At 37.2% G+C, this 16,124-nt stretch overlaps 1 protein-coding gene across 1 annotated transcript in view; it reads right to left on the reverse strand.

Annotated features, from left to right (window-relative positions):
* The window catches only part of LOC133630137 (uncharacterized), an 82,996-nt gene that overhangs the window by 17,140 nt on the left and 49,732 nt on the right, over nt 1–16,124 (reverse strand). Inside the window, exon 4 of the mRNA XM_062021489.1 lies at nt 6,727–6,836. Coding sequence (XP_061877473.1) covers nt 6,727–6,836 — 110 coding nt within the window. The remainder of the gene's footprint in view (nt 1–6,726; nt 6,837–16,124) is intronic.

The following is a 16,124-nucleotide window of genomic DNA, read 5'->3' on the forward strand; positions in this document are numbered from 1 at the left end:
CAGACCCATCGAACTATTGTGCTCCAGACGCCATTCTACAAGACAAAACAGAAGGAAACTTGAAAAAGCATGCAGATCTACAACTTCTCTGTGTGTGGCTGGTCAAGGAAATTGGTATCAAGACTTTCCCGGATAAATATGTTTATAAATATAGTTTTTGCTCGGGTAAGGTTGCATTTCATGTTTTAACTTTGCGTCTAGTGCCATGTTGGGGCGGTATAGCTCGGTTGGTAGAGTGGCCGTGCCAGCAACTTGAGGGTTGCAGGTTCGATCCCCGCTTCCGCCATCCTAGTCACTGCCGTTGTGTCCTTGGGCAAGACACTTTACCCACCTGCTCCCAGTGCCACCCACACTGGTTTAAATGTAACTTAGATATTGGGTTTCACTATGTAAAGCGCTTTGAGTCACTAGAGAAAAAGCGCTATATAAATATAATTCACTTCACTTCATGTTTGCACGCGCTGTTTGCGAGTACGCTAGTTTTTCCCTGTGTTTATCAAAATATAACTATAGATGTCAACATTGTGTATGTGCTGAAAGATTCATTTATGATCGTTGCCTTTGGTGAAAGCTTAAAGGGAAACTGCACTTTTTTTTGGAATTTTGCCTATTGTTTACAGAGAGACAATGTTTTTAATATTAAAAACAACTCTTGCAAGATATGGCTAATGGGAGCCTTCAAAGCCCTCTAAAACAACTTCGAAACCCTCCGTCAACATTTTATATACACGCTGCAAATCTATATATAATGTAGTTACAGACACGATAATAATAATGTAATATGTACAATATTTACCCTACTTTGGTCGCAGACAAAACCACAAAACTTCTTCAAAGTACAACCATCTACTGGAAAAGAACATCACTGAATCCTACAAGAAAGCACAACCCGAAACCACTCACGTCAATCAAAAAGAAAGAAAAGACATTGCAACGAAACAGGGAAGTGACGACAGAATGGATGGAACAGCAAACAAACGCACCTTGAAAGACCACAAGCCTTCGGCACAAGCCCAACTTCGCTAACAAACCAACCTGCAAACTAATTAACCCGACAAAACTTGAAATCTGCAAAGTTAGAAAAACGATTCTAACTGCATCTATTGAGATGACGGATAGATGCGACACCAAGAGACACAGAGAACACCAAGAAAGAAATATGCCGCACCTCTAACAACAATGGACTGCACATCACTATAGAAGCAAACAAGAAGCTAATCGACTTTCTGGACGTCACATTCAACCTCAACGAGGACACCCACTAGCCATATAAAAAATAACTAAAAGCATGCTGCGATACGTTCACCGACCCACCCACTACAACAAGGAACATTCCAGTCGGCATCAACAAACGCCTTTCTTCACTATCATCCGACAAAGCATCCTTTGACCATGCCGCACCTACATACCAGAAAGCACTGGATGAAAGCGGATACAACTACACCCTTTAATACAAACATACCACAACTAACAAACGAAAAAAATGGCAACAACATCCTCTGGTACAACTCCCCCTTCAGCAAGAACGTCGGCACCAACATTAGACACAAAATCCTCGCACTAGTGGACAAGCACTTCCCAAAGGACCACAAGCTCCATAAAACCTTCAACAGCAACACCATCAAGATTAGTTACAGCTGCATGATCAACACCAAACAGATTATCGATAAGCACAACAAACGTATACTAACACCCCCACAAACAAACTGCACCAGAAGCAAAGAAAACATGCAACTGCCGGCAAAAGAACGCTTGCCTATAATTGACCGAAACTGCCTACAATCATCAGTCATTTACCAGGCCACAGTACGTGCAAAGACAACAACAATACAGACACGTACCTTGGACTAACGGAAAACGACTTCAAAACAAGATATTGGAACGTTACTGAACTCAGCAAACACGTCCAGAGCCTGAAGGACAACAACATTTAACACTATATCCCGGCGCATGCTATCATCATATAAGCCGTACAGCAGTTCCAGTTAAAGATGCAAACTAAAAGTACTGGTATTGTTTATTATCAATAGCACTATTTCTATTGGTATTCATATTGCTCCATTTTTAGTGTAATAATGCTCATTGTCATTTCTGTATTTTTTTTAATTTTTTTTTTAATTTTCGCTAACTGCTTATTTGCTATTACTTTTACCATCATATTTGTACATGTCGTATTTGCTGATGTTGCTCTGTTGTTGTTGTTGTTGTTGTTGTTGTTTTTGTCTCTCTGTCTAATCCCCCTCTTGTCCCCACAATTCCCCCTCTGTCTTCCTTTTTCTCTCTTTCTATCCCCTCCTGCTCCGGCCCGGCTGCACCAAATGGTAATATAAATACATTTAATAAAGTCAAAATACAAGTAAGGCAACAAGAGAAGTATCCTACACTTCTCTTTTGTAAAGTAAATCTGAACAGCCGATATGGGCATCTACATCTGCTATATGATTTGCCCGAGAAGCTGGGCAGGACATTATAAAAAAAAAAAAAAAAAAAAAAAAAAAAAAAAAAAAAAAAAAAATGCAAACTATGTCTCAAAGAGAAGTTCCTGATTATCTGCCAACCGGAACTTTCCACGCTAAACAATTGAAACAAGCTTGTATCCTCATGCCGCCATAAGAACAAAGAACTTTTGTGTAACACTTGAATTGTCGTTAAAGTCCGCACAGCATGAATGACATTAGAAAGATTAGGCGATTGCCATTATGTAAACCACTCTGTACACTCCGTATATAAGTCATTTAGTGAGAATGTGTTTTACACACATTCTCACTAAATCTCCTGATGAGTGGGTTACCATGAAACAGGTTTGTTGAGATGAACCTGTAGTCTATTTGTCTCATTCTTTAAAATATATATATACAAAACCCAAAACCAGTGAAGTTGGCACGTTGTGTAAATCGTAAATAAATATTTTCAACCTATATTCACTTGAATAGACTGAAAAGACAAGATACTTACCGTTCAAACTGAAAAACTTTATTTTTTTTAGGTCATTTGGAATTTGATGCCTGCAACATGTTTCAAAAAAGCTGGCACAAGTGGCAAAAAAGACTGAGAAAGTTGAGGAATGCTCATCAAACACTTATTTGGAACATCTCACAGGTGAACAGGTTAAATGGGAACAGGTGGGTGCCATGATTGGGTATAAAAGCAGCTTCCATAAAATGCTCAGTCATTCACAAACAAGGATGGGGCGAGGGTCACCACTTTGGGAACAAATTGAGACTTTTATTAGTAGGTTGCACAGTGAAGTACATATTCCGTACAATTGACCACTAAATGGTAACACCCGAATAAGTTTTTCAACTTGTTTAAGTCGGGGTCCACTTAAATTGATTCATGATACAGATATATACTATCATATATACTATCATCATAATACAGTCATCACACAAGATAATCACATTGAATTATTTACATTATTTACAATCAGGAGTGTGGAGGGGGGGTGGGGTGGGGGGTGGGGATATGGACATCAAGTAGTGGACATAGAGAGAGAGAGAGAGAGAGAGAGAGAGAGAGAGAGAGAGAGAGAGAGAGAGAGAGAGAGAGATCAGAAGGCATAAGAAAAAGAATCTGCATTTGATTGTTTACATTTGATTATTAGCAATCCGGGGAGGGTGTTAGTTTAGGGTTGTAGCTGCCTGGAGGTGAACTTTTATAGCGGTTTTGAAGGAGGATAGAGATGCCCTTTCTTTTATACCTGTTGGGAGCGCATTCCACATTGATGTGGCATAGAAAGAGAATGAGTTAAGACCTTTGTTAGTTCGGAATCTGGGTTTAACGTGGTTAGTGGAGCAAATGCGTGAGCAAATTGTCGAACAGTTTAAGAACAACATTTCTCAACGAGCTATTGCAAGGAATTTAGGGAGTTTACTGTCTATGGTCCGTAATATCATCAAAAGGTTCAGAGAATCTTGAGAAGTCACTGCACGTAAGCGATGATATTACAGACTTTCGATCCCTCAGGCGGTGCTGCATCAAAAAGTGACATCAATGTGTAAATGATATCACCACATGGGCTCAGGAACACTTCAGAAAACCACTGTCAGTAACTACAGTTCATCGCTACATCTGTAAGTACAAGTTAAAACTTTACTATGCAAAGCGAAAGCCATTTATCAACAACACCCGCAAATTCCGCCGGCTTCGCTGGGCCCGAGCTCATCTCAGATAGACTGATGCAAAGTGGAAAAGTGTTTTGTGGTCTGACGAGTCCACATTTCAAATTGTTTTTGGAAACTGTGGACGTCGTTTCCTCCGGAACAAACCATCCGGATTGTTCCAGGCGCAAAGTTGAAAAGCCAGCATCTGTGATGGTATGGGGGTGTATTAGTGTCCAAGGCACGGATAACTTACACATCTGTGAAGGCACCATTAATGCTGAAAGGCACATACAGGTTTTGGAGCAACATATGTTGCCATCCAAGCAACGTTACCATGGACGCCCCTGCTTATTTCAGCAAGACAATGCCAAGCCACGTGTTACAACAGCGTGGCTTCATAGTAAAAGAGTGCGGGTACTAGACTGGCCTGCCTGTAGTCCAGACCTGTCTCCCATTGAAAATGTGTGCCGCAATATGAAGCCTAAAATACCACAACGGAGATCCATGACTGTTGAACAACTTAAGCAAGAATGGGAAATAATTCCACCTGAAAAGCTTCAAAAATTGGTCTCCTCCGTTCCCAAACGTTCACTGAGTGTTGTTAAAAGGAAAAGCCATGTAACACAGTGGTAAAATTGCCCATGTGCCATTTTTTTTGCAATGTGTTGCTGCCATTAAATTTTAAGTTAATGATTTTTTGCAAAAAAAAAATTCTGTTTCTCAGTTTGAACATTAAATATCTTGTCTTTGCAGTCTATTCAATTGAATATAAGTTGAAAAGGATTTGCAAATCATTGTATTCTGTTTTTATTTACGAATTACACAACGTGCCAATTTCACTGGTTTTGGGTTTTATGTATATATATATATATACATGTGTATATGTGTATATATAAATATATATACATGATAGCAAACAATATTGAATTTAGTACATTATTAATGACAAAAAACAATTAACATGTTACTCACATGTGTTATCAAATAAATAATCTTCTTTTTGCTGGATACAGTGGCTAATCTTTACCAAAACACTAAGGGCCTGATCTACTAAAGGTTTGCGTGTACTAAAACACATGCCATCTTGATAGTACAAGCAAAGCTAATTCACTAAACGCGTGCACGGAGGATTGTGTCTCTTTAGTGAGCAGAATAAGGAGCACAATCCATTTAGTGTGTCTGTCTTCATTAATATGCAAAATATATGCTGGTTATCACAACACCCACAATACTGGGAGGAGGAGATGCAAATATAGTTATTGTGCACACGCAGTTTGATTTATCAAGAATAAAACTCCCAGTATTGTGGATATTATGATAACCGGCATGTATTCTGCATATTCATGAAGACAGTATGGATTGCACTCCTTTTTTTGCTCACTTAATTGACACAAACCTCTGCACACAAGTTTAACAGCTCAGCTTTGCATGTGTGGATCTCGCATGAGACGAAGAGGGGGGCTTAATCATTTTGCAATGCAGTTTGCTGAAAATGATGGAAAGGGCCTCTTTACAAGGCAATTCCCGCTGTGGTCAAAGTTGGAATTGCCACAAAACACATAAGATATTCAACACTCTACTGCCATCTGGCGGCGAAATCGGATAGTGCCCTCCTAATCGGTAACGTTTCATGTGTCAGGTAAACCGTGACGAATGGGGCCATATGAATCCCCTTCGTACCGTAATTAACTATTCAACTTACTTCTTAACTTTAACAGAACCGTTATACAAAGCTGTATCTTCAACATTCAGCTAACTCTTGTAATGTTTATTTGAAAGTTTATTTTGAAAGTTTATTTTAAAAGTTTATTTCAAAGTTCAATTCGAGGTTTATTTTCAAAAGTTAATTTTAAATAAAATATATTGTAAAGGTTTATTTTTAAAGTTTATATAAAAGTTTATTTTGAAAGTAGTGTCCTTTGCCGACATAAAAAAAATGGTCTAAACGTGATTGATGATGTTGCGATACAGAATAGAGAAAGTATGCAATGTCACATCAAATACACAAAGAATAAAAAGCGGCACACGCACAAAGTGTTTCTCTTGATGGATCTGATGAACAAAACAAAGATGAAGTTTGTCATCACAACTCTGTGTCACGCAATGAAAGGTCACACTTTTGTCCGCTTAATTTAGTCTTTTGTGTGCGTCTTATTGACACGTTAACACAAGCATCAGTGGGCTCTCTGTGCGTGTGTGTGTGTGTGTGTGTGTGTGTGTGTGTGTGTGTGTGTGTGTGTGTGTGTGTGTGTGTGTGTGTGTGTGTGTGTGTGTGTGTGCGCGCATGTGCATGGTGTGTGTGTGTTGATTATTAAATTCACACTGAATAAAGAAATCTGCACTTAAAGCTTGATAAATGTGTTGCATTGATTGATGATGACATTCATACATCCATGCACATCTCCAATTTTCTCATGCACACATGCAGGCACACGAAACATACTCACACACACACACACACACACACACACTCACACACACTCACTCGCATTGCAAACCAGGCGAAAGAGGTCAGGGCAAAGGGTGAAGGTCACACACACATTTTCCTTCCCCCTCCTTAAAGTTGTGTCATGTTAGTAAAGTTGTGTGAAGAAGAAAGTGAAGTAAAAGTAAAAGTTGTAACCTCCAAGAGAAGCGAACTTTCATTGACAGCAGCATCCATGTTGTTGTTTTCTTTCCTAACTTCTGATGCTGGGTTCATGGTTTGCTTACCGGACGTCTTATCCGGGTTTGCTGTAATCATAAAGACAAAAAACATGGAAGACATCATACAAATGTACATATTAGACACACTCACATCATTTTCATACTTTACAAATATATTATTATCTTTATCATTATTATTATTACTATTATGTTGATTGAACCAATATGCAATGATACTAACAAACCTGTCTCTGTGGAGCTGTACAGTGTAGATCATTAAATAATAAATACGGTTTATCAATAAGCATATTATTGATTTTCAAACTGTCACAAACTCCTGAGTGGAAAAAAGTGTATATAAAAAAATTATTTACACCAATATTTGTGATTTTATTGGCTCAAATGTGTGAATGATTTTGTGTGTAACATTGCACATTTTGTTAACATAAAAATATCAATTTCAGCTCCTCTTCACTTTTTCTCATTCATGTATTCCTTATTGTGTACGTGTACCCAATCTTGTGACCTCACATCTGGAATATTCGCAATGAAGTAGTACTTCACACAATACATGACAACATCCCATACACACTGCAGTCGTAGTACTTCACAATACATGGCAACATCTGTAGTACTTTGCACAGTGCATGACTACAGTGTATTAGTACTACTTCTGTAGTAGTACTTCACACAATACATGACACCATCCGTAGTATTTCACGCAATACATGACAACATCTATAGTACTTCACACAGTGCATGACTACAGTATATCACATACAAACTGTAGTAGTACTTCGCACATACATGACAACATCTGTAGTACTTCAGACAATACATGACAAAATCCTAAACACACTGTAGTCGTAGTACTTCACACAATACATGATAACGTCTGTAGTACTTCACATAATACATGACTATATCACATACACAGGATACATGACAATATCTGTAGTGCTTTACACAAAACATGACTACAGCATGTACACATTATAGTAGTACTTCACACAATACATGACTACATCACATACACACTGTAGTAGTACTTTTCGCAATATATAACTACATCACCTACACACAGTATAGCAGTACTTTACACAATACATAACACCATCTGTAGTACACACTGTAGTAGTACTTCACACGATACATGACATTTGTAGTACTTCACACAATACATGACTATATCACTTACAGTACATGGCAACATGTATGGTACTTTACATGATACATGACTACAACATGTACACAATATAGTAATACTTCACAAAATATATGACAACATCTGTAGTATTCATACAGTACATGACTACATCACATACACATTGTAGTAGTACTTCACACAATACATGACCACATCACATACACACTGTAGTAGTACTTCATATAATATATGACTACATCACGTACACACTGTAGTAGTACTTCATATAATATATGACTACATCACGTACACACTGTAGTAGTTGTACTTCACACAATACATGACAACAACTGTGGTACACACTTTCGTAGTATGTCACACAATACATGACAACATCCGCAGTTCTTTACACAATACATGACTACAGCGCATACACACTATAGTAGTACTTCACAAAATACATGACAACATATGTAGTACTTCACGCAACACATGACATCATCTATAGTACTTTACACAATATGCCTACATCACATACACACTTGAGTAGTAGAACTTCACACAATACATGACAACATCTGTAGTAAACATTGTAAGAGTACTTCACACAATACATGACAACATATGTAGTACTTTACGCAAAACACGACTACATCACATACACACCGTAGTAGTACTTCACACAGTACATCACAAAATCACATACACACTGTAGTAGTACTTCACACCATGTAGTACTTAACATAATACATGACAACATCTCATCATGTACAGTAGAGATATTAGATGTACAGCTGGTGTTTAGGTTGTAAAGTAAAAGTGTTTTGCATGTATTCGGTGTACAGTAAATGCATTTTGCAGGTATAATGCCAAGCTAACGTAAACGGACAAAAAAGGTGAGGACTTACAGGAGTTATTTCAAACAAAATATCAACTTGAACATGCAACACTTCCAACTCTTATGACCAACAATAATAAATGATAATAAATAACATTAACAAATCCATACGCGCACTTCATGCAGAGATAGCAGCTTTACTAATGTCATAATTATATCAATGACTGTCCACTTTTCATTTGATGTACGTTACATTAGTACAAAATATTATTCAATAAAGGTAAAGATACACATATGAACTAATATACTTTGTATATAAAATAACATTACAAATATGAAATAGGTATTATAAAAGCACTAGCTAAAAAATACTATAAAAGCACATCAAAAGGTGTAATTGTTGTCCCCATGTGACATTTGACCTTTGGGGCCGAATGCAAATTTTTTTGAAAAGAAGAAGAAAATATGCTCAGGATTTTTGTGGTTCATTAATATAACATAAGTTTATTCTCTGACATCTGCTGCCTAACTGTGTGATAAGCATATAATACAAATATTTAATATTTAGTTTGTGTGGTCGATGTCACATGTGAGGAAGTGTGTTTGCGTGTTTGATGCGTGTTTGCGTGTTTGATGCGTGTTTGCGTGTTCGTCTTATTCGCTGTCAGAGGTCATGTGACTCAGATCAGCCTTTGCTCTGTCACTCATTGGAGCAGCTACAGATTAGTCACGCAACACACGCATGCACACACACCCACACACAGTCTCATTAGAAGTATGTATATATGTACGTATAAATGTGCATAGTATATAAAACGTCCACATTCAAACTTGCAGAATCTCCTCTTAATTTTCTACAAACTCCATCATCATCCTTCATCTTCATCATGTCAGTTTTTGCAACAAAAATATTTTTCGTCTGAACATCTGACACACGAGACAAAACAAGTTACCTTTTTTAATATGCGAGCATTTTTTAAATATGAGTTTGCTTATTTTTTATGGCAGTGTTGACAAATCAAAACAACGATTCACTTTTGTAATTAAACTAATAAGGTAATGACAGAGGTTAAAAAAAAAAGAAAATGTTTCAAATTATGAACAGCAACAGGATTTTCTGTATGAAAATTTAGGTAGAAAAAACACAAAGAACAATTAATTAACGTCAAATATTGTTATTATAATGTTTACTCTGCAGGAAGTTATCTTTTCACTTGAGTACTTCCATCTGAAAATATTACTTTTATGTTTGTTTGTTTTACTGCTGAAAACAGACTAAAAGTGTCTGACAATAATCATTATCATAATCATAATAATTGTTGCAATTTACAAAACTAGTAATTTATTGACCAACATTGTAAAAATAAAATTAAACAAAATAAACAGTAAATACAAGCAAAAAGATACAATGTAAAGAGAAAAAGCTGAAATGTGATATGAATAACTAATAATAACACAAAGTGTACAAATATGTAATGTAGCTTTAATATGAAAATGTAATGGATTAGATTCTTTACAATGAAAAAAGGTGGTGTACGAAAATCTAAAAATCTATTTTTTTTTTTTTACATATTCTGTAAAGCAACATACTGTATGTAGCATATAACCAACAACTATGTGTTGTGTGTGACAATTTGTGCATCATTATCATAAGTAATATTAATAGTTTAAATAGTTTTATGCTGGATTTTTTTTAACCTTCTCTTGTATTTTTAGAATATGCAAATAAAAAAATTAATTAACTTTAGGCATTATTGATGCAGAATATTTACAGAATAAATAGTTGTTTTATTACATCTTTATCTGAAAAAGCTGCTTGTAGTGTTTGATTTAAAAAAAAATTAATCTACAAAGACAATATCACAATGGCTGACCCCAAAAAAAGTATGTTGTAACTTTTTAATAAAAATTCATAAACATTTTGACTGGTATGAACGGCTTGTTTACTCCTTACAACTGTTTTTATTAGCATTTATTCACTCTAACTGCTATGACTGTAATGCTCATTAACTCATAATTGCCAGCTAATAAAGTGTTCTGTCAACGCCTTTGGTGCAAACACACACACACACACATGCACACAAACACACGCACACGCACCCACCACATAAGTGGTGGAAATGAATGAATTAAAGTAGTTAATTAGCGTCCATGTGTGTTTTTGTTTCCATCTTACAGCAGCGCTCAGAGAGGATGAAATCAGGAAAGATAAACATAATTAATATGAATTATCGCACTTCCGCTGCCAACAAAGCTGCTTTTATTCATGAACTTCAGTCTTGAGCTTTGCTTTCTTTGCTTTTTTTTTCTGTATAAGAATATGTCGCCTTGTGCATGTGTGAGTTTACATGTTTGGCTTTAAATTTATAATTTTTTTCTGTATTAATACAGCAAGCAAACCATGTTGATGAGTCAGATGTTTGCAGAAAAGTATAAAAATGATATGACTTGACCACACAGAAATATTGTTTGATTTCACGTCTACTTCCTACCAATTACGCCCAATTACTTTTTACCAATTACGTCTCATTTTCCTGTTCTTTTCAACAATAACTCACACAAAGGTTCTGACGTTGACTTCCTCCGAGCCAAGGGAATATTATTATTATTATGAATATTAATCAAAGCTCTGATCTCAAGCCAACGTTTCCTTCAAAGGTCGCACACAGAAAAATGAAAGAAGGCAACATTCAATATTTTTCTCTTTTTCTTTATGAACCTTTAGGACATTTTGACCTTGTGCACACAGAAAATGCAGACCCAGCAAAAAATGTGACAAACAAGTCATGTCTTCAAACTTCAGGAGAGTCTTTAAATCAGGGGTGTCAAAAGTACGGCCAGCAGGCCGTATCAGGCCCGCGGACAGGTTTAATCCAGCTCACAGCCCGTGAGATGAGTTTGCTAAGTAAAAAAATTAGCTTACATCTTTTTATGTAAGAAATTGCTGTACTAAATGTGTCTACGAGATGTCGCAATAGCAATTCAAGTGTAACCCACATCACACATGACGCTGTTTAAAGCTGACTTTAAGAGCCCTGTGGAAGGGCTGCCACTACTCCGCAGAAAAGGAGAAATCAGTGCAGATGCAAGCAATCAGCTGCTTTTGTTGTGGCTGGCAGCAGATGGCGGCAGACTGATGCAGTAGCGACACACAATGCCTTCTTTCATTGTAAATTATCCACTCAATGGATAAAATAATGAAACAGTTAGCTGAAAAGACTTAAGTCAACATGACTATCATCTTCGTAGTAGTTAAGCCTGGAATATACGCTTGCGTCGCGTAGCTTGCGTCCCCCCGGACGGCGTCTTGTTTGATGTATAGGTCCTCTAGGGGGGTGGCGCTATACTTGTAATTCTCTTTCAAAACACCTAAGGAGCAGTGTCTTCAGAAGGAGTAACTGGAGCTGTTGCTGACGAGATACTATATTTCCTTCCTGTGAAGTGACGACATCGACATCTGTGTCTGCACTGGAACTGATCATTCACAATCATCAGATTTAATGGACGTTTTACTTATAAACCAGAGGAAAATACATTCATAAAGAGGGACTGCAACTTCGGAACGAGTTGTGGCAGAGGAAGCTATTATTATTTGCAACGCTGTTCGGCCATTCGGGACATGGGACAAGAGAGAGCTATCATGTGAATAAAACTGTTGAATAACTATTTGTAGTAAACGAAAAGCTGGTGTTTATATCTGTATGAATGTAAATGTAAATATAAAGTGCCTGAAAGATTTTTGATGGAGAATGAGAAGCGTTGTGTGTGAGAGAAAAAGACGTGTGTGCATGAGAGAGAATATGTGTGGGAATGAAACCTGTTTTTGAAAAAAAATTACAATAAAAGATGAAAAGAGTGCCGTACTTTGACATTTTCTGGACGCAACAGCAACACAATAAGCTGAAAAACAACACGTTCAGTAATTAGTACGATATAAAAGTTCATGAAAATGTTTTGATCACTATTATTTTATTTCATACAATCATTTGTGCATTTTAAGCACAAAGTCTGTTTGCCTGTGTTCAGGGATCCTCCTCTGCAAAAACTGACCGAACACAGCTCTGCGTTCTGCTTCGCCGGCGACGCGTACCGAGGATTTTTGGGAGGTGCACGTAGACTACGCGGGAAGCTACGCAGAGGCAGGGGGGACGATGCCGTTGCCTACGCAAGCTACGCAACGTGAGAGTATACACCAGGCTTTAGAGTTCCGTAAACTTAACTCCATTGTAAAAATGTGTGTTTTATGCTTAAATCTACCATGTTCACATGGGTTAAGCTTGTAGTTATGTTACCTTGATTTCGGCTATGGTATAATTTTAAAAATGGTTTTGTTTATATTATAATTGTAATATTTGAATGATGCTAAATGAATGTGTTGTGGCTGTTGCGGATGTGGCAGTTTGAGGAAATATTTGGTTGCTTTTCCAAACATGCCTTTAATGGTGAACTGCCAACATGAGAATGCTAAACAGGAAGTGCTTAAAGTTTAATGGCTTTGTAGATACACTGGGACAAAGACCAAGTTCATTATATTCTTCATGGTGTTTTTTAAACTGCACAATTTTTTACCTCAGAATTTTTAACTGACTTGAAGTGTTTGCCAAGAGGATTATTTGTAATATGTACATTTACAGAATGTGCTTGTTTTATTTTGGCCAAAGTAAAACAAAAGAAACATTCTGAAGTTGTCTTTATATTTAAGTTATAATGCCATGATTTTGCCAATCTGGTCCACATGGGAAAATATTTTCCTTATTTTAAACCATAAACATCAGTCAAGTAAAAGCCCATCCATCCATCCATTTTCTACCGCATGTTCCTCTCAGTGTCGCGGAGCGGCTGGAGCCTATCCCAGCTGCATTTGGGCGGAAGGCGGTGTACACCCTGGACAAGTCGCCACGTCATTGAAGGGCCAACACAGCTAGACATACTACATTCACACTCACATTATACACTAAGGTCAATTTAGTGTTGCCAGTCAAATATTTGGAGGCAACCCACAAAGTCACGGGGAGAACATGCAAATTCCACACAGATAGATCCTGAGCCCGAGGATCGAACCCAGGACCTTTTTATTGTCAGGCACCACCACTAACCCCTGTTTCACCGTGCTGCCTTAAGTAAAAGCCAATTATGAATAATAAAGTCAAACCTGATTTTTTAAGTTGTTATTTCTTATTTGGAAGCACTTTTGTCACAGTAAGGCAGACACTTTCAAAGTAAAAGTAAACAATACTGTAGGTGAGTAGGTAGGAAATGACTTGACTAAAATACAAAGACTAACCTTCTGTGCTTATTGGAGGGCATTTATATATATTAAGTGGCTCTCCAGCTTTGCTCAATTAAACACACTGCGAGACTGTTTGTATCCAAGATTCTCTCAACATTTTACATGCAAGTATTGATATCAAATATTTATATTGCACTGGGACACCTCTATTAAACATGCAATATAACATGACACCATCTTTTTATTGGTGGAAACAACTCCCCGTCATCATCAGTCAATGAAAGCATGAACAACCGTTTGGTTGCAGGTGAGCAAACAGTCCCATTGGTCTCCAAATTACATAATGTCTTTGAAAGACCAACACAATAAAACATGAAATGTTTTGAAATCACTTCTATTTACATTTACTGTTCAAGAACTTATCATTACTACATAACATGTCTGACATAAATGAAACGAAATGCAATATTTGGCCGCACGTTGGCCTAAAGCGGTGGTCGGCAATCCTCGGCTCTAGTGCCGCATGCAGCTCTTTACCGCCGTCCTAGTGGCTCCCTGGAGCTTTTTAAAACATGTATGAAATTGAAAAACATGGAGGGGAAATATTTTTGTTTTAATATGGTTTCTGTCAGAGGACAAACATGACACAAATCTTCCTAATTCTTACAAATCCCACTATTTATATTAAATATGCTTCTCTGATTAGAGTATTTGGAGGACGCCGTTTTGTCCTACTAATTTTGGTGGTCCTTGAACTCACCATAGTTTATTTATATGTATAACTTTCTCTAACGCTGCCACAGAAAGACGCTTTTCATGCCAGTCCTTCTTTGTCCCATATTGTCCACCAAACGTTTTATGCTGTGCATGAATGCACAAAGATGAGCTTTGTGGATGGTATTGCCCAGCTGCAGTGCTAATCAGGCATATTTTGTCACCGCATGACTGCAAGCTAATCGATGCTTGGACCCCGACTTAAACAAGTTGAAAAACTTATTCGGGTGTTACCATTTAGTGGTCCATTGTACGGAATATGTACTTCACTGTGCAACCTACTAATAAAAGTTTCAATCAATCAATCAATGCTGACATGCTATTTAGGCTAGCTGTATGTACATATTGCATCATTATGCCTTGTTTGTAGGTATATTTGAGCTCATTTACTTTCCTTGACTTATGTCCTCAGAGTATTTAATTTATATTTGCATGTTTCATGACATATTAACTGTATGTAATATCGACAGCATTTCTGATAGTTGTTTGTGTGCCATTATAGACCGAAGCAAACGTTACCCAGCTTGCCGAAGATTGTACTAAATACATTAGAAGAAGACAGCCTGCCATTTCCTTTAACTTGGACAATTATACCTTTGGCCATTCGAAGTAGTTTCCAGGAGTTATCTCACTCTCTGAGAAGCATCCGTTTTACTAACGTTTTCCAATGTTGGAAAAATGTGTAGAATAAATATTACATTTTAACATTTCTGTCAGCAAAGTTTTGCGTCAGCCTGCGACACAGTCATTTTGATAGTCTGTATAGCTAATATAAACATTTATATCTTGTGTTGCCTACATTATAACACTTACAAAAGGCTTTTAATTTTCAGAGAGATTTTTATTTTTGGTCCAAAATGGCTCTTTCAACATTTTTTGTTGCCGACCCCTGGCCTACTGTTCATCCATCCATCCACCCCTCTTGGGGTCGCGGGGGTTGCAGGAGCCTATCTCAGCTGCATTCGGGTGGAAGGTGGTTTACACCCTGGACAAGTCGCCACCTCATCGCAGGGCCAACACGGACTGGTTAGCAATTTTTTTTTTTTTTTTTTACAACATCATGTACAATAAAATATGAATTATATTAGTTTTTCTTAGGCAAATGATCCAGGATTTAGGAGGTTCGACCACAAAATGGTAAGAAGTGTTACTGTCCAAGTCAGGGGTCTCCAAAGTGGGGCCCGGGGTCGGGGGCCATTTGCGGCTCACAGCTAATTTGTTTACACATTTTGAAAATACTATTACAAAAAAACTTAAAAAGTAGAATAAAAGAGCAAACTGGTGTAATGTAACGAGAAAATATTGATACTAATACCACAAAGCTGCCATTCAGGCAGGTGTGAATTATTTACTTATCCAAGGTTCCAATTACTTCACAGCAAATAT

Source organism: Entelurus aequoreus, linkage group LG15, assembly GCF_033978785.1.
Source record: "Entelurus aequoreus isolate RoL-2023_Sb linkage group LG15, RoL_Eaeq_v1.1, whole genome shotgun sequence".
Classification (NCBI taxonomy): Eukaryota; Metazoa; Chordata; class Actinopteri; order Syngnathiformes; family Syngnathidae; genus Entelurus; species Entelurus aequoreus.